This window comes from Apodemus sylvaticus, chromosome 12, assembly GCF_947179515.1.
Source record: "Apodemus sylvaticus chromosome 12, mApoSyl1.1, whole genome shotgun sequence".
In the NCBI taxonomy this organism is placed as follows: Eukaryota; Metazoa; Chordata; class Mammalia; order Rodentia; family Muridae; genus Apodemus; species Apodemus sylvaticus.
In genome coordinates, this window is record NC_067483.1 from 71239152 (window position 1) to 71262547 (window position 23396).

General features: G+C 37.6%; 1 protein-coding gene across 1 annotated transcript in view; it reads left to right on the forward strand.

Annotated features, from left to right (window-relative positions):
* Window positions 1-23396, forward strand: part of Kifap3 (kinesin associated protein 3) — a 131225-nt gene that overhangs the window by 12978 nt on the left and 94851 nt on the right. The window contains exons 6-10 of the mRNA XM_052200611.1: window positions 2274-2373; window positions 3730-3854; window positions 5845-5943; window positions 13604-13782; window positions 17170-17332. Of these exons, the coding sequence (XP_052056571.1) occupies window positions 2274-2373; window positions 3730-3854; window positions 5845-5943; window positions 13604-13782; window positions 17170-17332 (666 nt within the window). The remainder of the gene's footprint in view (window positions 1-2273; window positions 2374-3729; window positions 3855-5844; window positions 5944-13603; window positions 13783-17169; window positions 17333-23396) is intronic.

Below are 23396 nucleotides of genomic sequence, written 5' to 3' on the forward strand. Positions count from 1 at the left end.
TGCTTGTCAGTGATGTGTGACATGTCTGGTGGCATGCTTGGGGGCTGGAATCTGAACTGTGGTCCTCATGATTGCACAGTAAGTACACCTCACTGCCACCCCACCTCAGCAGCCCTTCCTTCAGTTTTCTTAATATAATAATGACTGAGTTAAAATCCTTGTCTCATAAGCTTAGTGTCCGTGCTTTTTCATGGACAGTCTCTATTGATGACTTTATTACCTCAGCATGGGTCATACAGTTCTGTTTCTTCCTATGATGAGTTGTTCTGTTGAAACTATATGTGGCAACTGTGTATGTCAGGTTCCTGACACCCCAAGGCTTTTTACTGATGCCATTTGTTTGTTTGCTGCATTCTGTGGTATCCCTTCCCTTATAGAGTCACTGACTTCTGTGCTCCCTTAGCTTATTTTAGTCAGCAGTGATTGGGCAAAGACTTTATTAAATGCCTGGTGATAATGTCTCCTTTCCTTTGCTGAAGAACTCTATATGTTACGTGTTGAAGCATTTTATACTTCACACTATGCTCCCCTGACACACTATTTCAAATTCAGCAAGAACTGATGGATTAGTGGCTTTCTGAGTCTTTCTATAGTAGACATACAATTTTGTGCCTTTGTCTGGCTTTATAGACTTAAGAAGAATATGTTTGACCCCTTTGAAGCTCCTGAAAATACCTGATTTTTAGCTTTGCTTTAAAAAATTAATAGCCTTTTTGTTAATCCTGCTAACAAACTCTTAAGCCTGTCTCCGGCATTCTAATGATACCACAGTGCTTTGCTCCAAATACCCCAATTAGAAGGCTGTTTGCACACAGCAAGCTTCAAGTCAAGTAATGATGATTGAACAATCTCTGCACCTTGTGCACCCAACTTTTAATAAGCAACTAGTGTGCAATCTAAGAGATGCTTCAGATTCCATCTTCCTTAGCTCCTGTACCATACCTGCATGCATGCTGCCGTGTTCCTTCCTTGGTGATAATGGACTGAACCTCTGAACACGGTTGATGTGGTCATGGTATCTGTTCACAGTAGTAAAAGCCTAACTAAGACAAGTGGGTATAGAGGTGTAAATTGAGGTTTCGCTATGTTGTCCAGTCCTTTGCTCTCATGTAGTTAGTGATCAGAATGTGGCCTTACCCAGGTATTGAGTTACTGATCAGAACATGGCCTTACCCAGGTATTGAGTTAGTGATCAGAACATGGCCTTACCTGAGTATCCAAATTCCTCTTGTTATTGTTCCTGTGTGCTTGCTATTTCTTCCCTGACAGATGTTGTTTCTTCAGGATACTCCTTTCCAGGTACACTTCCATACAGTGGCAGGCATGCTCTTTTCTTCTCTTTCATTGTTCTACTTGATAAGGCCTGTAGCAATATAATACTGTTGGTGGTTGTTCTATAGTTTTATTTATGCTGTGTAGAATTAAATCCAAGGCCAGCACCCACGTGAATCCCACTTTTAGTTCCAGTACAGACATGTAATTCCCACAGCAAGCTGGCTAGCTAGAGGTGACATTTATGGAGCTCTGAATTCAGCAAAGGGATTCTGTGGCAATGAGTAAGGTGGTAAACAATTGAGAAAGACTCTTAGTAACAGCCTCTGGCCTCTGTGTATGTGTGCATACCCATGTGCAAACACATAGGTAGCACAAACATATCCTCATGAAAAAAATAAAAAAAATATTGCAACAACTTGTTAAAAACTAATCTCATATTGACTTAATATCTCCAAATATTCACCTTCTAACAAAGATACTCATATACTTCCAAGAGCTTTTTTTCTGAAATTTCTACTTTTATGTCTTTTGGCATATGGAAATATTATGGTGATATGGAAATATTACTTTCCTCCACATAAATTTAATTTATTTACCTTTATTGGAGCTAAGTTGGCTAAACTATTCATCTATATTCTGGGTGTATTCTAGTCTTTGTCCTAATAGAGTAACTCAGAGGTTAAAAGAAGAAAGCAAAGTAATACAGTGGTAAGAATCCAAGCAGAAACAAGTCAAGAAATGGGCAGCCTCGGGTGATCTTACTGTCACATTTATCTGATTCACAGCTGATCTCTTACTACATACACATGTATGTCAGGTGTTTTGAATTAAAGTTATTCTTCTAAATTAGCTTTCCGTATTGGAAAAAGACATCCTACTTTTTTGTTCCAGTTCCATCTTGGCTTTGTTACTTATTCATAAGTAGACATTTAAAACCAACCTCCCTTTATATCAAAGGAGAGGTAAATGATCATATCCGTATGTTTCCTTCTCTTTAGAAACTGCCCTGGGTGCGCTAGCAAGAGTCCTGAGAGAAGACTGGAAACAAAGTGTTGAGTTAGCTACAAACATCATTTACATCTTCTTTTGCTTTTCTAGGTAAGTATAGATCCTAAGGGACTGCTCGAGCTCCTTGCTGTCTGCCTGTGTTAGCACTGAGTCTTTGTCTTGTTCGGCCGGGCTCTGCATCTCATGCTGGCTCTTTTCTTTGTTGTCCTTCCCTTCAGTCTACACTTCGCTCGCCTGCACACACGCACACATGTGCACGTACACTCATATACACTCCATTTGGCATAATGGTTTGGCATGTGATCATGGCTCTGGAGGAAGATGATCCCAGTTTGAATGCTATGCCTGCTGTTCACTCACTGTGTACTCCTGGTTATTTTACTAATCTCTCTGGGCCTCACTTCCTTCCTATATAAAATTGTAATAGCCATGTTTTCTTCAGTACACATACTTCTGTACTTCAATTTTTATTAATTTAGTATTTGCTTAGTGAATACAGTGTAATTGTTTGATTATATATAATAATATATAAATGATTAAATCAAGGTGATTGGCATTTCTAACTCTGTGAACACTTACCATTTCTTTGTATTGTGCATGTTTGAATTCCTCTCTTCAGGCTCTCCCTAAAATATATTAAATTGTTGTGAACTGTAGTTACCATACTGGGCTATAAAATTAGAACTTATTCCTCCTATATTACTGTATGTTGGTTTTGGTACTCACTATCCAATTTCCCTTTATTCTCCCTAAACTAGCTCTAGAAATCTTTAGTCTACTCTCTTTATAAGAAGTCAACTTCCACATATCTGACCAAGGACATATAACATTTGCTTTTCTTTGTTTGACATTTCATTTAACATCATGCCTTCCATTTCTATTCATGTTTCTAATAAATTATGAAGTTTTATTCTCTTAGTGGTTAAATATATTTTATTTACATGTATATGTTTTTAATAAGGATATTATTGAGATTTTATGAAAATTTTCTAACCAATTAGATCTGAGTAAACGCATTAACAAAGAAATTTTATTAAATAAATACCTAAATAATTTAGCAAACATATATCCAATAAATAAAATGAGTACTTAGTATTATTATAGTATTTGTTTTGTTAGACAATATTCCAAAACATATTATGAAACTATTTTAGTAGTTAATGTGGTGATTAATTATGAAATCATGTTTATAATGTTATTTAAGGTAAGTGTAGCATGTTAACACGTATTTAAGATAATCTTATAATTTTAAATTTTATTTAAATTAAATTTTTAACTTATTTAAATTTATTTAAAAATTTTTATACTGTGGTTATATTCATCCACTGAAATGTATGTCAGACTTACGTTTTGTATGTTTTATGTCAGTTTAGGTCAAAACCATGATTTCTCATATATGAACAAAATATACTCTTTCTAATGTATATTAAAATCTCTTCTTTGAAGCTTTTCTCATTTTCATGGTCTCATCACTCACTATAAAATTGGAGCACTGTGTATGAATATCATTGACCATGAGTTAAAAAGACACGAGCTTTGGCAAGAAGAACTTTCTAAGAAGAAGAAAGCTGATATCCTTTCGGTGCAGTTTGGCCAGTGCCTGTGCTTAGGTGCTTGGACGCTGGGGTGGCTTTACTGGGGTGGCTTTGCTGGGGTGACTTTACTGGGGTGGCTTTGCTGGGGTGGCTTTGTTCTTTCTGTTTTTAACTTCTGTCACATTATTTGGAATCATGCATGAGCGTGTCAAAGGTAAAGATGGAGGTTGGAATTATCAGAACAAATACAGTTTGACATGGACTTTGTCTCTTCCGGTTTTGCCCAGTTAGTGGGGAGAGGAGTGAAGCAGCAGCAGTGCTTGTCATTGAGTAGAGGAGTCTAAGTGGCGGCACGTGTCCACCACATATCTGCCGAAGCATGCCTCACTGCTGCTTGTGGACGTCCTAGTAACTTGGATGGGAATGGATTACATTTTTCGAGGAACCTAATTTTTCAGGGAAACTAACTTTTCAATGAAGTCCAGCTTTTCTAGTTAAAATTTTCTAGTTGAGAGATGTATAGAATGATAGAATCCATGAGATGAACTTTGGAAATTCTCTATTTTAATTGATCTTATGGTCTAAGAATTGTTTTTTGGTTCTTTAACAAATGCTTTCAAACACTATAAGTGTTATTGCCCATTGGCTTAAACATTTTGGGGTTGGGACTTTATTCACTTTAGTGTTCCTTTGCTTTTTGAGCTATCATCTACATTTGGATAACTTCTATCTCTTGATTTTAATCTTCCATATGGAATACAGTATAATATTCTCTTCAGTATTACAGTGATCTCCTCTGAAGCTGTTTATCATATGGTCTTTACAATTTAATTCTAGCTCAGAGGTCTGGGACTGACTATTCATACCTGTCTTAACATGAGATGTTTTATAAATCAGCAAGCCACCATAGGCAATAGCATTATTTGAATATACTGTGTATTTGTATCTATTAGAAATGAAAGCAACCTTCCTATAAGCAGAATTAGAAAACTGAGGCAGAGAGGCAGAGGAGCAATCATACCAGACTGAGACTGCTTTATTGAATCAGTGAGAGAGCCTCACTTTTCTACAGGATGAAAGGCTAGTGTGTATACACACATAGGTAGCTATCGGGGAATTACAGGTATTTTTATTTATTTATTTATTTATTCTGTATTTTTCTGGTCTGAATGGGAGCAGGATAGGTTGTTTCCCATCCCTAGGCATATGGTTTCTGCCTGAGGAGCTGAAGTCAGGCTGGCACTAATACATTCTTTATGACTCAGGGCTATTGCCCAGGACCAGACTCAGGTCTTCTTGACCTGAGGCTATTATTCATTGAGTCGTGTTTGACCAAGGGTGGTGCATTACTTAAATCTTCTTTATGGAACTCATGGACCTTATTTCTCAGAATGTCCTTCTCTTGGAATCTCCAACCTGAGCAAGGTGCTAAAAAGCTTTAGAATTAATCGGCATATTTGAATATTTTGGCTGTCTGCCTGAAGAAGAGTTTATTATTCTTAGCAAACACGTGAATTTCTATAGAAAGTAACCTTTGTAATGGACCCACTTATATTCTGTTACAGACTTGGAAACTTTCATAATATATTTGCATGTAATTACTGAGAATCCAAGTATTTGGTGGAGTTCAAACATTTCCTCATACTAGGACTACAAGGATATTATGGGACCTTTGGCTAACATGTCCTGTTTTGCACAGTCCTGCGGCTAAGATTTTAGATGGGTGGGGAATACAGCTCAGGTTGCAGCCAGGCTTGGTAGCACACGTTTTTAACCCCAGTACTTCAGAGGCAGAGGTAGGTGGGTCTCCATGAGTCTGGGCCCAGCTGAGTCTACAGAGTTAAGTTCCAGGTCAGCCAGAGTTACATAGTGAAACCCTAACTTAATTAATAATAATAATGATAGTAATTTGCATATGAAACATAATAGCACTGTTCTCAAAGTAGTCTGTGATTCTTTGAGAAAACCTGTCTTCAGTGGGTTTTCTTTACTCAGCTCATGCTTGCGATCCTTAACTTGATTTTACTTGATGAAGACCTTGAAAATCAAACCTTGAGAAAGGATTATGACAAAACCTTTAAAAAATACCAAGGACTTGTGGTAAAACAAGAGCAGCTATTGAGAGGTATGAGCTCCTGATCACTTCCTGTCACCTGACACTCAGAAACATGTAAAATTATTTTAGCTGTCAAATCCTGCTTCTAAGATTTGTTGAATAATAAGAGACTTTAATATTATATGGCTTTGCTATCACTTAAGATGCAGAGACTTAAGATTTAGTTACCTTTCAGTGAATACCATATAGTCCTGGCTTATAGTCAACTATGAATTTTGGGTTATCTCATTGCTTATTTGATGACCTTTGTACATGGAAATGTTTGTACATGGATATATTTTTATTCCCTGATAGTTCTTAGCTTTTCTAACTACACAGAATTTTTTGAGTTTTGCTGTTCTGTTTGGTTTGGCATTGCTTGGAACCAAACCAAGGACTGCACTGCTAGGCAGGCATCTTTCTGCTGAACCCTGCCTCCCAGCCTGCTTTAAAGATCTGAAGTTGCATAGTTAAGTTCAGCCTATTGGAGAAGAAGCCAGCACCTTTTCAATGTTCAGTGTTTAAAAAGACTAGAATATAGCAACTTTGACCTGGGTCAACATGTAAGCCAGAATACATTAGATCTTTAAAGATAATTATTTTGTTAGAATTTAAAAACACATGTTTTTTTTGAACATGTAAAATAGTAAGCTCTATTCTTAACTAAATACTTTATTTATGCAAATGTTTTATGTTCTATTCACCCAGTTTTATTGAGAGATAATTGATAAGTAGTAAACATAATTTGGTATATTTTAATTTATGGAAATAATTACTAGACTGTAACATATTCAAGGTAGATATATCCACCATTTCATAGCTGCCTTCTATATCTGTTGTCATTCTGTCATTTTTTTCTTCTCCCTCCTCCTCTAGTAATTTAGCAGAATAAGTGGAATTATACAGTATCTTGTTTGGTCAGAAAAAGGATTCATCCATGTTGTTGGATTTATCAGTATTTTTTCTTTTAATTATTCATATCTGATACTTTTCCATATTCTCTTTTAGATTGTTTCTAGCTTTTGGCAGTTGCTTTGCTGTGCTATCTTGAGTATTCATCGGTAGGCCTTGTATGGGCAGATATCACTTCTTGTTTATATCCTCAGAGAAGGCATAGTGAGCAGTGTTTAGCTATATAGAAGAAAGACTGCCACTGCATAGAAGTGTTCTTCTTATAGCCCTCCTGTCTGATGACCCCACCATTAGTGCATAAAAGTCCCAAGTTACTGAAAAAGACAGATAGGAACTGGGTGGTAGCACACATCTTTAATCCCAGTACTCACGAGGCAGAGGCAGGTGGATTTCAGAGTTTGAGGACAGCCTGGTCTACAGAGTGAGTTCCAGGACAGCCAGGGCTACACAGAGAAGCCATGTCTTAAAAAAAAAAAAAAAGGAAGAAAAAAGACTGATATAATCAATATAATTAACTTTAGTTAGCTTATAGTTTAATATATTTGTAGTTTTGATTTGAATGTCCCAACCCACTCATTAGGTTGATAGTCTCTTCATATATCAATCTGCATTTCTTTTGTTGGAATCTCCTTTCATGCATATGTATGTATATGTATTATGTTTATGTGTGTGTATGATATGTTTTATATAACCTTTACAAAACATATGGTTTTTTCACAAAGAATTGTAGTCTGGTTATATCTTTTCACTCACTAATAATGTCTTTTGAGGATCAGAATTTCTAATTTTTATGAATTATAATTTGGCCTTTTATGGATTGTTATTTTGGCACTTTATCTATAATATCTTCCCTAACTGGAGTTCACAATGATTTTTTGTTGTGTTTTATTCTAGAAGTTCTGTAATTTCAGGGTTTGCAGTAAAATCAGTGATTCATTTTGAATACATTTGAATGAGTCAGTTTTTTGTTTTTTCTTTTCATATGATATGTTGCTATTCATGCACTATTTGTTTCAAAGATGGAATTGGTTTCTGTCTTTGCCAGAAAGTCACTCTTCGATGTATGTGCATGTCTGTTTGGTACTCTCATCTGCCTATCACTTTTGTGTAGTTTTTGCTGGTAGGCAGCGTTCTGATTATAGAAAAGGTTTTATATAATTTCAGGTGTAAAGCAGAAAAAAAGAGACTCACAGTGGTCACATGGGCAAGAGGATCAAAGAGATATAGAGAAGCCCTCAAGTTATGTCTTTGGAATCCTGAAGTGAAATCAAAGTTCAAATAGAGAGTCAAGGATCTGTACATCTAAGCAGTCTTGGTCAAGATGTGGCCCTGCCCACTATTGGCCCATCCTTGTCTTGGCTTCAGTCTCATCCTGTAAGTGTTCTGACAAGTTGTTAGAACTGTATGAGATCTCTTTCAGGGAGACAAATTTCCCTTCTGACCGATGACTTTTCATTCTCTCAGCATGAGATTCCTGAAGAAATTCCCATTTCTTCAGGGGTTTGTTGTTGCAGGAGTCTGCTTGTATGTCTTCAGAATGTCGTCATTTCTCCCAGACTTCTGGCATGTCCCCACTTTGTGTTGTAGCACCTCAGTATTGATGTGGAACATTCCCATGTCTGAAACAAATATAACATACAGAAAACAAATAATGGCCAAGGTTAGAGCAATTTGTTAGTGCCAGGTACCTATGCAAGAGAACCATTTCTCGTAACCTCTTGGTATTTAGTCACTTTTGGAAGGGCTAGCACAAGCAATTTTGTCTTGTCGGTTTGAGAAATATCTCATTATAAAGTCTAAGGCTCGCCTTAGAATTATTATCTTCTTGGTTCAGCTTTCCTAGTGCTAAGGCACATGCCCACTGTAAGTATTTCACTTCTGAAAGCTTCCCTCCCACCCTACCTTCCTTGTCTCTCAATACTTTCTGAAGACATTGTTGATTAATCATCTGGTGGTTTGTTCTCCATTGTCCCACAATGTTGGGGAAAGATTCATCCTGGTTGGTCTGGGTTGGAACCACACTGGGGGAAGAAAGAAAGTAACAGCTGGAGCTAGTGGCACTAAGCCCTTTAGGCCCAATTTAACCAGTGGAATATAGAAGAGATAGCTCTAGGTCGGGTTTACATAGGGTCCATTCTGCTTGTCTTGTGGGAAATATCCTAGCATCTCAAAATGTTCAGGTTTCTTTGTCAGAACTCTACTTGTATAGACTGTTAACAGTTTACTTATAAGACTTTACAAAAATACAACTACCAAGTAATACACAACAGTTAGCTAGAAAGCTTTACAAAAACACAATAAAAATAAAACCATTTTGAAAAATAAGTAACTGAATACAAGCTTGCAGGTATCTAATGCTTCTCAATCTTTAAAGGCTTACATAGTCTGAGTTGTCTCACTTTCTCATACACACCTCCCTTGTGGCTTCAGAATTAGCTAAAGCTATTCATCCTGACCCATGACCAGCGGGAAGCAGGGCAAGTTCTGGCCTGCTGTGCTGCTAGCTCTGGCTGACTGAAGCCAGGGTTGCTGTCACTCCTTTAGCCACAGCTGGTTGCTGCAAATGCTGAGAAGTAACTCTTACCTACTTTGCATGTATGAACTTTACATGCTCTTTGACTCTGTTAATTTTGCATAACATGTAAACTTTAGATACACAACTGTAAATGTGTAGTCAGATGCATTGTGCATCAAATACACTAATATCAGTTTAAAATAGTTACTTTCAACACAGTCATTTAAAGCCTGTAACACAAGCTGATCAGTTTTTTAATTTTTATTAGAGTATAATTTGCTCTGTTTTGTTGTTTTACGATGGAAGCTTAGGTCATTTGTCTAAGAGTTTGGTCTAGACACAAATGTTCCCTCTGATTGCAACCCACATATTTCCATATGTCTATTTATAACTTTATTTTTAGCTCATAGGTTATTTACGTAGCAGTCATTTTGTTCCAGATAAGTGGGGATTTTCTAGAGCTCTTAGTGCCATTGATATTCTCCTCTTGTATTATTATTATGCTTAATTTCCGATGGTTTATGGCTTTGTCTTCACGTTCAGTAATCTTTTCTTCTCTGAGTCCCTGGCAGTGTGTTTATATTCCATTTCATCGCTAAGAACTTTTTGGCATTTTTATTTTTATTTTTATTTTTTTCTCCCACGTGTCTCCCTAATGTCTCCTGCTTTTGGGTTGTATCTCCTGTGCCTTTAAATGGGTCAATAATCTTTGACTGTCGGCCAGATGGTAAGAAATGTACATTACTCCTTATTCATATAAGTGATCCTTTATTATGGGACGCTGGAGAGATGGTTCATCAGTTCTGAGTGCTTGCTGCCCTCACAGAGGACTAGGGTTCCTTTCAGCACGCACATTAGGTAGGCCACATCTACCTCTAAGTGCAGTGTTGAGCATCCAGTGCTCTCTTCTAGCCTCTACGAGCTCTGCATACTTGTGGGAAGCATCCAGTCAAGCAGGCGTACACCCAACATAAAAACTAATCGAATACTCAATTAATTAATAAATTAATACATATTCTTGAGTTTTGTTCTAGGAAATATTTTACCTACCTGGAAGGACTTTGAACCTTTTAGGTCTTGATCTTGATTTGTGAATATAAGCAGGATTTAGTCTAAATTTCTGTACTACTAAGGCAAGACACTTAGAGAATTCCTCAATTACCTGTTTCTAGTCTCTTGTGTAGCACCATGTGCTTTTTCTTCTAATCCTTTTTGTTGTTCTGTCCCTGGGCTCATTTGGATCCTAAATATACTTGTGCCCAACTGTACCATACTCCGCACACAAGGGAGTTTACAGAACTGCAGTGCTCTCTCGGTTAGCTCTCCTTCTCCAGTGCTCTTCTCTGTGATTTGGCTTCCAGCAGACCCTTCAGTCCATCTCCATTGCTTGGAGACGTGTCAGGTTCTGCCTGGCTTCTTCCTTGTGGTAATGTGGAAACTTTGCCTAGGCAGTCACATGGCTCTTTCCTTTCCTTCTTACCTCAGAGATGACTACAATTCATTGTTTTATGTCTAGTATTATAAAAGCCTTAGTTTGCATGTTTTAATCTTTTGTTGTTTGTTTTTATGAAACAAATCTCTACTGTAATGGTGTTGTTCAACGTGGCTTTCTTTAAATTATTCTCACATAGTTCTGAAGCCAAGAAGGCCAAAATTAAAGTGATATCAGGACCATGTTTCTTTTGTTGGCTCTAGAGAATAATTAGTACTTCTTTGTCATTTTGGTGTCTCTCAGCTGTCTAATACTTCTTGGCTTGTTTGTTGCAAATCACTGCCAACTGTGCTTCCATTTTAACCAGGGCTTCAATTACTAGATTAATTGATTATTAATCTCTCTCCTAATTGAGAATTGCATTATCTTAAGATGCAGAGTATGTTTCTAAATAAAGCCCAATGCTAAGGCCCTGTTAAATTGTAGTAGGCGCTGTTCAGCTCACTGCACCTGCTCTGGCTGTGCACAGAAGGCTTCCTGTGCTCTCAGTGCAGCACAGAGCTCTTCTTGCAGGGAAGCTCTCGGCAGGATGCAGCAGCATAAATAACCGAGCTGGAGACTCCACTGGGCTTTCACGTAGTTCTGCCTCCTACCTGTGTAGAAAGGGCAAATTACTAAGTTATGTACGCTAGTTTTTTTGTCTATAAGATGTTTGTGCTACATTGCTTATAAATACTTTAGAATTACTTGTTTTTGTTGAGTAGCACAATAGCTGTTAGACATGCAAGTATAATTTACATTTCTATGGCAAATTTTGCTAAATAAATATTTGTCAACTTGTACTAATATAAGTATGCAGACATATTTGCATATATTTCCATCTTCTTTGCACTAAGATTTCAAGGTGGATAATAAGAGTGTGTTAAAGGAAGGCTAGGGAAGTGATGTATGCCATGACATTGGGGAAGCTTAGCTGGGAGAATCTCAAGTTCACAGTCAGGCTGAGCCAATGGTCAACTCCTGTCTAAACAGACAAAGCCATTAAATGAAATGCCAGAAATAGTACCATGAAGGCATTAAAGAAGACAAAAAAGATTATATTCATCAATAGCCTACATAATTTTGACAAAGCTTTTTTTCAAGCCACACTGTGAAACTTCCTGTCAAGACAGAATGTCATCTATTACCTATCATACAATTCTCACCTTCAAAAAGGAAGATTTCTCTGGGGAACTGATATCTTTATTACAGGTATCTAAAGGACATTTCATTTAGAACTAGTAGAGTCTGTCCTTATCCCTATCCGGCATACAGTTATTGTCAGGAGCCATCTAGGAGAGGCTAAGGCTACCAGGTGAGAGGCAAGGTCCCAAGAGACTTCATCTCAGTATGGCTTCTTGCAGGCGATATGCCTTTTCTGTCACTCTTCCACAGCCTATGGGTTCCCAGGCATTAGCCCACCCTATGAAGCAAATGAGCATAAAGATGAACTTTCATGAACTAATGCTGCTTAGATGAATTAATGATTTTATAAAGTTCTGATTTGATTCAAATAATCTTAGGAAGAAAGTTTTAAAAGATTGTTTTAGTTGTTACCAAAAAGAATAAAGTTAAAATCAAGAATAGAACATCCTCACTCCTCATGATAAGAGTAAAGGCTGTACAATAAGGAATATAATGAGCTTTCACAATTACACTAAAGAGATATATACTTAGGACAAATTAGTTTTCAAAGAAAATTATTAAGGTCCAAGGATGCAGCCACAGGTGTGCACTATGATGAGGACCTAAGGAGCCTCTCACCTGGCCAGGGAGAAGGGAGCACTAACAGTTAAGCTTGCTTTCTTTTCTTTTCTCTTTCTTTTCTTTTCTTTTTTTCTTTCCTTCCTTCCCTCCTTCCTTCCTTCCTTCCTTCCTTCCTTCCTTCCTTCCTTTCTTTCTTTCTTTCTTTCTTTCTCTCTTTCTTTCTTTCCTTCTTTCTTCTTGAATGTCCTGATGCTAACAGAAAGAGTTTATTACCAGAATCCAATGGCTTTTTTTCCTTAGAATAGCAAAGAATTATAGACAGAATTGCCAAAGATAAAGTTTGGCCTCGCCACTGATTCCATACTCCAGGTTGCCTTCCTCAAAAAACTGCTGTGACAGGCCCCCAGCAAGTTGTCCTTCTCAACTCTTACAGTGACTCGCAGAAAATGGATTTGAATATGAGAAATAGATGCTTTTGTGTCTTTATATGTTTCAAATTACCCCTAGTGACCACGTGTCTCACAACAGCCACTGGAGACTGAAATTTTGTGTAATGGTATCTTCCCTTTTTTTGAATGTATAAAATTATTTCCTCTGTCTATTGTTTGCTGACTTATAAATCATTAATTGCCATTTAATTACTATTACACTCTAAGCTCATGGAGAATGTGAGCCATTATGTGCATTTTTATGGTGTCAGCTTCATAAGAATATAGTGCTCATAGAACACATATGTCAGGCAAGCAGAAATGAGGGTCCTGGGGGAGGAGTGGGGGTTTGGGGATGGAGTAAAGGGAGGAGGAATGACAAAAACAAAGGACATTTGAAACTGCATGGTGAAGTTTAGAATGTTGTGTGCTAACCAAAAAAGTAATAAAGTAGAATAGGTAGAGGAGTATGAGTCTCAGTGTATTATATAATATCTATGTCTCATCTGATAAAGCTTGACTGTTTTAATTATGTTAAAAATTTAAATAATACAGAACTTTTTAGAACTGTGTTTATGACCTTGGTAAGTAGAACTGATTCACAATCATTGATTGCATATGCCATTCGTTCAGCCCCAGTGTATTTTCATTTCCTAGTTGCACTCTATTTGCTTCTGAACCTTGCGGAGGACACGCGTACAGAATTGAAGATGAGGAACAAGAATATTGTGCACATGTTGGTGAAGGCTCTTGATCGGGACAACTTTGAGCTGCTCATTCTGGTCGTGTCATTCTTAAAGAAACTCAGTATTTTTATGGAGAATAAAAATGACATGGTAATGTACAAGCTTCTTCAAGTAGTCCAAATTAGTCATTTTAAAGTTAAGATACTCTGATAAAACATATTTTCTACCCCTACAGTGGTAATTGTGAATATTTTATAACTATAACAACTTCATTAGGAAATATAGCTGATATCATTACTATTCTAGATAATTGAAGCTTTCTGAGTAAAAGTATTTTCTAATATGCTTTGAATAGGTATACACGATATCTTTTAGAAAATAGCTTGTACTTTCAGATTCTCTTCATGTTGCTAAAACTATTTTACTTCTTGTATTTCTGATTTTACTGTATTCACTAAATGCTTATAATTATAACCATCTTGAAGTGGTTAATATATCAAAAAGTTCTAGAGACTAATATTACATACATTTAATTTCCAGTGATATTGTAGAACTGGAAGATAAAATATAGCTCATCTCATCAAACATCATTTTTATTGGGGAAGAAAAAATGAGGCTCAGCAAAGTTAATTACTCATCCAGAGTTATAAGAAGTCCTTAATTTTGTGAGAAGTCAGGTCTTTACTTTAGACATATGTCCTTCAGATTTGCATGGGAGAAATGCCCTTGTAAGTGGCAGCTTCTTATGAAATTAGTTCTTTCATATCTCAGCTAGACTTGTACATACATGATAAAGACCAGCATTGTAAGGTCTTAAGAAAAGAGACCTCAGGCCCTTTATCTACCCGGTTAATGATACTATTAATGAAGACTAGTAAATGCAGTCTGGCGGCCTCTCCCAATTTTAATAAGGTTTCAAAATATTATCTTGAATTAAGCCTAAAAAATTTGATGTTTTACCTTTAATGTCCAAGACTGTGACCTATCACCACTTGGATTTACATTTGCAAAGAAAAGTCTGTGACATGTAAGATAATGTTGACTTCCTTACCTGAACATTAAATACCTCCATAATCTGCCTAAGATTTATCTTTAAGTTTCTGCTAATCTCTATATACTTTATCCTGTGGTCATAGCAAAGCAATTGTAATTCCCTAAATAATGTTTTCCTACTGGCTTTTTTCATTCTATATTAGCAGTGCTTTTCTTTTTTTTTTTTTTTATTTACTTTTCAAATGATTTCCCCTTTTATGGCTCCCCACTCCCGAAAGTCCAATAAGTCCTCTTCCCTCCCCCTGTTCCCTCATCCACCCCTTCCCACTTCCCTGTTCTAGTTTTGCCCTATACTGCTACACTGAGTCTTTCCAGAACCAGGGGCCACTCCTCCGTTCTTCCTGGACATCATTTGATGTGTGGATTATGTCTTGAGTATTCCAGTTTTCCAGGCTATCCACTTATTAGTGAGTGCATACCATGACTGATCTTTTGAGACTGGGTTACCTCACTTAGTATGATGTTCTCCAGCTCCATCCGTTTGCCTAAGAATTTCATGAATTCATTGTTTCTAATGGCTGAATAGTACTCCATTGTGTATAGATACCACATTTTTTTGCATCCATTCTTCTGTTGAGGGATACCTGGGTTCTTTCCAGCTTCTGGCTTTTATAAATAGGGCTGCTATGAACATAGTGGAGCATATATCCTTATTACATGCTGGGGAATCCTCTGGGTATATGCCCAGGAGTGGTATAGCAGGATCTTTCAAAAGTGATGTCCCCAGTTTTCTGAGGAACCACCAGACCGATTTCCAGAGTGGTTTTACCAATTTGCAACCCCACCAGCAGTGGAGGAGTGTTCCTCTTTCTCCACATCCTCACCAACATCTGCTGTCTTCTGAGTTTTTAATCTTAGCCATTCTGACTGGTGTAAGGTGAAATCTCAGGGTTGTTTTGATTTGCATTTCCCTAATGACTAATGATGTTGAGCATTTTTTAAGATGCTTCTCAGCCATCCGAAGTTCTTCGGATGAGAATTCTTTGTTTAACTCTGTACCCCATTTTTTAATAGGGTTATTTGGTTTTCTGGGGTCTAACTTCTTGAGTTCTTTGTATATATTGGATATTAGCCCTCTGTCAGATATAGGGTTGGTGAAGATCTTTTTCCAATTTGTTGGTTGCAGATTTGTCCTTTTGATGGTGTCCTTTGCCTTACAGAAACTTTGTAATTTTATGAGGTCCCATTTGTCAATTCTTTTTTTTAAAGATTTATTTATTATATGTAAGTACACTGTAGCTGTCTTCAGACACTCTAGAAGAGGGAGCCAGATCTCATAGATGGTTGTGAACCACCATGTGGATGCTGGGAATTGAACTCAGGACCTCTGGAAGAGCAGTCAGTGCTCTTAACCGCTGAGCCATCTCTCCAGCCCCCATTTGTCAATTCTTGATCTTAGAGCATAAGCTATTGGTGTTCTTTTCAGGAACTTTCCCCCTGTACCGATGTCCTCAAGGGTCTTCCTCAGTTTCTTTTCTATTAGCTTCAGTGTGTCTGGCTTTATGTGGAGGTCCTTGATCCATTTGGAGTTGAGCTTAGTACAAGGAGATAAGGATGGATCAATTCGCATTCATGGCTCAGCAGTTAAGAGCACTGACTGCTCTTCCAGAAGTCCTGAGTTCAATTCCCAGCAGCTGCATGGTGGCTCACAGCCATCTGTAATGAGATCTGATGCCCACTTCTGATGTGTCTAAAGACAGCTACAGTGTACTTATATATAATAAATACATTTTTTAGCAGTGCTTTTTGTAACCAGAAAAAGAATTCATATCAAATGAGGTACAAGAAGAACGGAGGAGTGGCCCCTGGTTCTGGAAAGACTCAGTGTAGCAGTATAAGACAAAACCAGAACAGGGAAGTGGGAAGGAATGGTTGGGAGAACAGAGGGAGGGAAGAGGGTTTATGTGACTTTCAGGGAGTGGGGGACCAGAAAAGGGGAATTCATTTGAAATGTAAATAAAAAATATATCAAATAAAAAAATGAAATTTGAAAAAAAAAAAAGACTTTGTTCTGAATTTGAAGTCTTCTCTTCTTGATGTGTTAATGACTCCTTCCAGGCCCTTCCAGAGCTCTTCTAGGCATCATTTTCTTTGTTTGCTTACTGTTTATTGCACTGTATTTTTGTTACTTGTCTTACTTGTCCACTCTTTGCAGACAGAGGAGATCTTGAAAGGCAAATGAACCTTGTCTGTTCCTGTAGGGTGCCTGGAATGTAATGGGTAGTGTTCAGTTACGTGGGATTTCAAGAACTCAGTGCTGTTTGTTTTCCAGCAAAGTGAGGGAAGAGAGTGGATGATGTAAGAGTGTGAAGAGTTTCCTTTTTAAAAGTTGATTTTGATATAAAAAGTTTGAGTTATAGGTTGAAATGAGAATATAAGCTAATTCGTACTTATAAAGTAGTTATACATTCAAATAGAAACAGGTTATGTTGTATCCTTTTATATCTTATTTTGTAATCTAATACAAGTATTTTTTCACTATAGGTAGAGATGGATATTGTTGAAAAACTGGTAAAAATGATACCCTGTGAGCACGAAGATCTCCTGAATATCACCCTCCGACTCCTCTTAAACCTCTCATTTGACACAGGCCTGAGGAACAAGATGGTACAAGTTGGACTTCTCCCAAAGCTCACTGCACTCCTAGGTAGGCTTTAACCTTGATGATGCTGTTTCTTGATATTTACCACACTATTGGAAAGTTCACCCTAGTGTAGAAAAGGTGTCTATGCAAAAATCATCTTCTAACTGAAAGTTCTTCTAACTGAAAATTGAAGAGTAAAAATGTAAGCATATTAATAAAATATGACCCATCCCAGGATTTCCTAGTTGTAGAATGAACTGGAATAGAGCCTTAAACACCTTGACTTCATTATCCCTTTGTATGGTTTGAATATAAATGCCCCTCCCAGACTCATGTGTTGATTTTGTATACGATGACTAAAAATGTCTAGTGTCTTCTACATGTACCTGATGATCTTGCTAGTGCCATTTATTGGGAAGCTATTTCTTGTCTAATGCCTGTGCTCAGCAACCCCCCCTTTTTTTGAGAATCATGATAGATACATGGTTTGCTCCTAGCTCCTCTCTTCTGTTCTCTTTTTCTGTCTTTCTTTTATTCCAGCACCAATACTCTCATTACTGTACCTAATATTTTTTGAAAGCAAGTGAAGTCTCTTGCTTTTTATTTCTTCAGAATTACTTTGATTGGCCAGAATGTTGTGATTTTATATGAACTTTACTATTGTTTTATTAGTTCTATGAAGAATGTATTCTGCAGCTCTTGGATGAGTTGTTCTAATTGTGTCTCCTAGGCCCATTGGTTGTTGGACAGAATTGACTCTTTCGATTTTCTCTCTGTGTGTGATAAGGTGCTCTGTTTCTCCCTTGAGTTTTGATTGTCTTGTGTGTTGAGTTCTTTCAGTGTTGGATGCTCATGTGTTTCTGATAGTTTTTCTTCTTTGTACAGGTGATCCCCTTATCGTTATAGAATGACTTTCTATGTTTCTTTTTATTGTTTTTGATTAAAATTACTTCTTCTGGGGGAGAGGAGGTAGAGGTGGGCTTGTGGGAGGGGGTTCAGGGAGGAATGCCCACAATCAGGATGTAAAGTGAATAAAAAATTGCCTCTTCTGATGTAAATGTAGATGATAACTGCTTTTTAGAATCTATTCATGTGAAATACCCATTTCTTCCCATTAGCTTTTAGTATACATGTATTCTTAGAGGTATTCATCACATAATTGAACCTTTTTATTTTTATTACATGTATTTTAGCATGTGTATATATGTGTGCACACACATGCATACATGGTAGGATATGCAGGTACATTCCACACAGGTGCATATGGTGATCAGGAGACACTTCCGGATATTGGTTATCTCCTTCTGCCATGTAGGACCCAGCAATTGAAATCGGGCTGTCAGGCGTAGTGACAAGTGTGTTTATCCACTGAACAATCGTGTGAGCCTTAAGTGGGACTCTAAAATTAATCCATTGTCCTGGCTAGAGAGTTTGCTCAGCAAACCACATGCAACTCCAGTCCCAGGGATCTGATGCCCTTTTCTGACCTCTATACATGTGTGGACGAATATACACAAATGCAGATAAAACATTCCTACACATAAAATAATAAATTCCATTGTCCTCTGTCCTTTCTTGGAGAGTTTACGTGGTTTGAATTTAATGTCATTATTCATGTCAGGATGACCTGGAGCCATTATATAACTTTTAAAATTGAATTCATTTTTTTCCTTTGTAGTTTCTTTCTTACCTTCAAATAAAACAGTGTGCTTATATTCCAATCCCGCCTGCATTTTGAATTTTTTAATATCCCATTTTACTTCTTTTTAATATTTCCTAACATACTATCATAGTTGTTTTTTGCCAGGTTTTCTTTCCTCTAATGCCATATAAATGTCCTGCTGCCCACCCCTGCTTTGTCTTTGAGGGCCTTGCTAGATGTCCACTGTCAGATGACTGGGATACCTTTGAACATTATTTGTTTCTTTTTATAATTTAAGAATCCTGTCTTTAACTTTTGTAGCTTTCATACATGTTTTATGTTATAACTTTGTGATTTTGTGAACTTGACTTATAATCTTTGGCCTTTGTGTATGTAGCTATTTGAATTTCTTTCTACATTTAGGAGTTTTCTGTTACTATCTTTGAATAAACTTTCTATGGCATTGGCTCCTCAAGTCTGTGTGGGTCTGACAACAGTTAACTGCTCCAGCAGTTGCTCAGTAAGTTTCTCTTTTCAACCCTCTGTTTGCTCCTGTGCTCTATTTTCAAGTAGCCTTCTTTGAACTCTGATGTGCTTTGCTGCTGATGCCTTCTGTCACACTTTCCTGTCATTTACTGTGCTTTCCGGCTCAAGGATTTGTTTGGGTTGTGTTACTTTCTTCCTCCTCCTCTTTACAGCTAAGTAAGTGCTTATTGCCTTCTTCCTGTGTGATCACATGAATTTGAGTTCTCAGAGTAACAATTTTAATTTTTCCATGAGTTCATAAACACTGCTCAATTTCTGACCGTTTTGTGCTTGTGGTGAGATAATAGGTCTATAAAAGTTACTGCTGTTGATTGGAATTGCATGGATAGCTATGCTTTTAACGATTAGATGAAAGCCATTGTCATTTGTCTATTTCTTCCAGGACTTCTAAATCGGATTCTGATTTTCTCTGAGCCTGTAGTCACTATTGCTGTATCACCACTAGATGGTACCCTAAGGATGAGTTTGCAATGTGTCGCAACCTGATTTACTTGTCTTCAATGCTTCTACTGTAGAGGCCCAAAACCAACTTGGTGTAAATGTTGTTTGGTGATATATTGTTTAAGGTTGAGTTTATGAATGCCTAAAAAGGATAGTTTGCCACTTCAAGCCATTATTGGAGCCAAGACACACAATGTTCATTTTTATCCATTTCCTGTGTTCAGGATCAGAGGATCTTACTTGGTACTTGTCTCACCGTGGAAGGCTCAGTGGTAAAACTCTGAAGTAACAGTTTGGTACCTGCTTGCTTCTTCTCCCAAGTAGACCGTGGCTCTCTTGTTTGTGGTGCCTGTGTTAGGAGAGTATATGGAGCTGGCAGTGTCCTGAACACCTACAGTACAATGCCAGATTGTACCTGCAGCCTAGATCCTGCTGAGTCAGTCGTGCGGCCAAGGCCCACCAGAGACTCCTGTCACCAGCTGCAGGTGATGTTAGTGAGGATACAGCTCTGTCTTGGTATCAGTATACCACGTGGCAGGTCTAGAGGTTCTGTCTGTAGGCACTAGCCTGGGGCCCGGAACTGTTTGGATCTACTGATGCTGAATTTCATTCACTTAGCACTGACCTGTGCTTAATTTACTCTTCTGCCATCCACAAAGCAGAGCTTTGTTCTGTGTTCTATTGCACAAACCCGAGGAAAGGACAGTAGATGGCATCACTTGGCTGTCAAGCATGCAGTCTGGAGGGCAAAGGCCACTGGCCTGGTGGCACCTGCCATGGAGCTCTGTTCAGTACTGTATCACTATGGGTTCACGTGGGATAGGCTCTTGCTATATGGAGTGAATTCTCTTTCTCACCCAAGTGGAAGATGTTTCCTTGGATGCTGTGCTGCTTGTGTTTGGGGAAACTGAGACTCTGGCACTTTCCTCCTTGCTTTCTTCGGTGTATCTTTGTCATTATTACCCTAAAACCATGTGCTGTGATCTCTTACCTGGTTTCCTTCACTCTGGGAAGTGGGTTCTCACATGAGTATGTGCCTGACCAGTATGTAAGTGGGAAGCCTGCCACTGGAGTCTTCACCCACATTTTGCTCTACAATCTTGTTATCTTTCATAACAGACATGGTGCTCACTCCTAATAATATATTCACCTCCCAAAAGTCCCAGGCTGACACATCTTCACACTGAAGATTAGGTTTCAAGGTTGGATTTGTAAGGGGCTATATATATAGCCTTTCAGTTTGCAAGAAGTCTCTTAAAATCAGTTACAGATGGATTTCCTAAAATATTTTTATGTACAATTAAAGTAGTATTGATATGATTAAAACATAAACTAAAGTGACTGCACTTATGTCTGTTACTGGAGTTTTAGGGCAAGAACCCTGACTCTTCAAGATGTAACTGACTGATCTTGGCTACCTGCTGTTCCAATTAAAGAGAGAGAGGTAAATGGTGCAAAGCCTCAAGAGGAATACAATCAGTGGAGCACATTGCAAAGGACATACATGTATAAGGGCTCAGTGGCCCCCAAAGACATATTTGAAAGGAAAAAGAAGTAGGGAAGGGGAAGAGATATACATAAATAAGCAGTCTTGGACAAGGCATGGCCTTGTTGATCATTGTCTCATTTCTGGTTCTGTGAGGTTGTACGGAAAAGTTTCAGTGGAGTAGCACAGTTCCCACAGGATGGTCCCTTCTGCTCCAGCGGGTGAAGGTGGGATTGCTCACTGTCATAGGAAGTAGTCCTCATTTGGATGGTCGTCTGTTGGCTCCCAGCTATTCAGGGGAATTTGAGAGGTTCTTAGCCTATCATAAAGATGATTGATAATCCTGTTCCTACAACCCCAAGTAACTGGCATTTTAATCCCACGTTTTTAGGACAGTAAGTAAATTCTACACCTTTTATCTAGTTTTTAGTTACCTTGTGGGCTGAGTTCTCCATGCAGGCTCTGCTGTGTGTGCATACCTATCATTGTCTTTCATTCAAGTTTACAAATTTGAAGATAAGTTATAAATATTATTAGTATGCTCAAGAATGTATACTTTCTGAATGTATTCCCTTTAATGTCATTTCCTTTCCCCTCTGCTAAGCCATCGTGTCTCATTTCTTTTGTACCAGCAGCATGTGGAGAACAGCGATTTCCCTCCCCTATAATGATGTGTTAGCTCCAATCTCCTGAGATTTTGGAAACTGACAACTGAACTTATTTGAATTGTATATATTTTAAAATTGAATTCCAAATACATCCCCCAAGGGTTTCCACCCTGGTAATAACGTTCTTAAGCTTTCCGCGTGGGACTTGCAGCTTTTCTAAGTGAACAAACCTGCTTTCCTCCGTTGTCCTGCTTTGCTTTGCTTTGCTTTGCTTTGCTTTGCTTTGCTTTGCTTTGCTTTGCTTTGCTTTGCTTTGCTTACAGAAATTACATTCCGAGTATACTTGATTTTCTCGTATGGCATTTGTTAGTGTATGGTTATGTGTATAGAAAATCGAATCTTCAGTTCCTAACATAAGAAGCTGACCTTCCCAGTGGAGTCTTTCAGTGACCTATTCAACATGTCTGATGCTTGGCATCAAACGTATGTGAAAAGTATAGAAGAAGCTGTCACCAAAGCTGTGGGCTCGGAAGGTCGGGGCTTTGACTCAGAGTAATGTGTATTTAATATTGTTGCAACACAATGCTCACAAGAATATGTGATATATGTGTGCAGTTGTATATATCTGCATGTATATGTATGATATATATTTCATTTAGTATATGTAATTTAATGTTTACAATGCTGAACTTATCTTTTCTATATGTAATGTGTGTTTTTTATCTCTGTACATAATAATTATTTTATACTCATTAATTTTATGTTCTCTGATTGATTTAATGTTCAGCTCCAAAATACATTTAACAGGAAGTAGTTAGACTTCTTTTCCTCCAGATATCCAGAAATATCACTGTTTCTGATCTTTCCCTAAGTTTCTTTTTATTTTCAAATGATTTAATGTGTTGAACATTTTGTACACTAAGTTATCATAGGTTTTGTTTTGACTTATTCCAAGAGTGATTTCCATGAAATAGAAATTGAAAGTAAAATGGAAAAACCTTGTTTTTGATACTTTTATAGGGCCATGTTTGTAGTGCAAGTTTTCAGAAGTGATTTTTATGCTGATCCAGTAGAAGTGTTACCAATTTTAATTCTATTGTCTTCATTTGATGGCTCTATAACTTCTTAATTAGACCTCTGTGGACCCTTCTTTGTTTCCGGGACATAGGACTGCTGCATTGCGCCCCCTGCTGTTGTGAGATTGACCTTAAAGGGCATGCACATTTCAGTGTGGCTGAGAAATGAGCTGGAGTAACATGAACCCTTAAAAATGTTGTATAGTCTGGATAATTATTAAAGCAAGGAGAAGACATTAGTTCTTTTAGCATGTGGCTCTGGGGGACCCCCCCAAAAAACAAAATTATCTTAATATTATTTTATCATATAAAGTATTTTGTTTAGGAA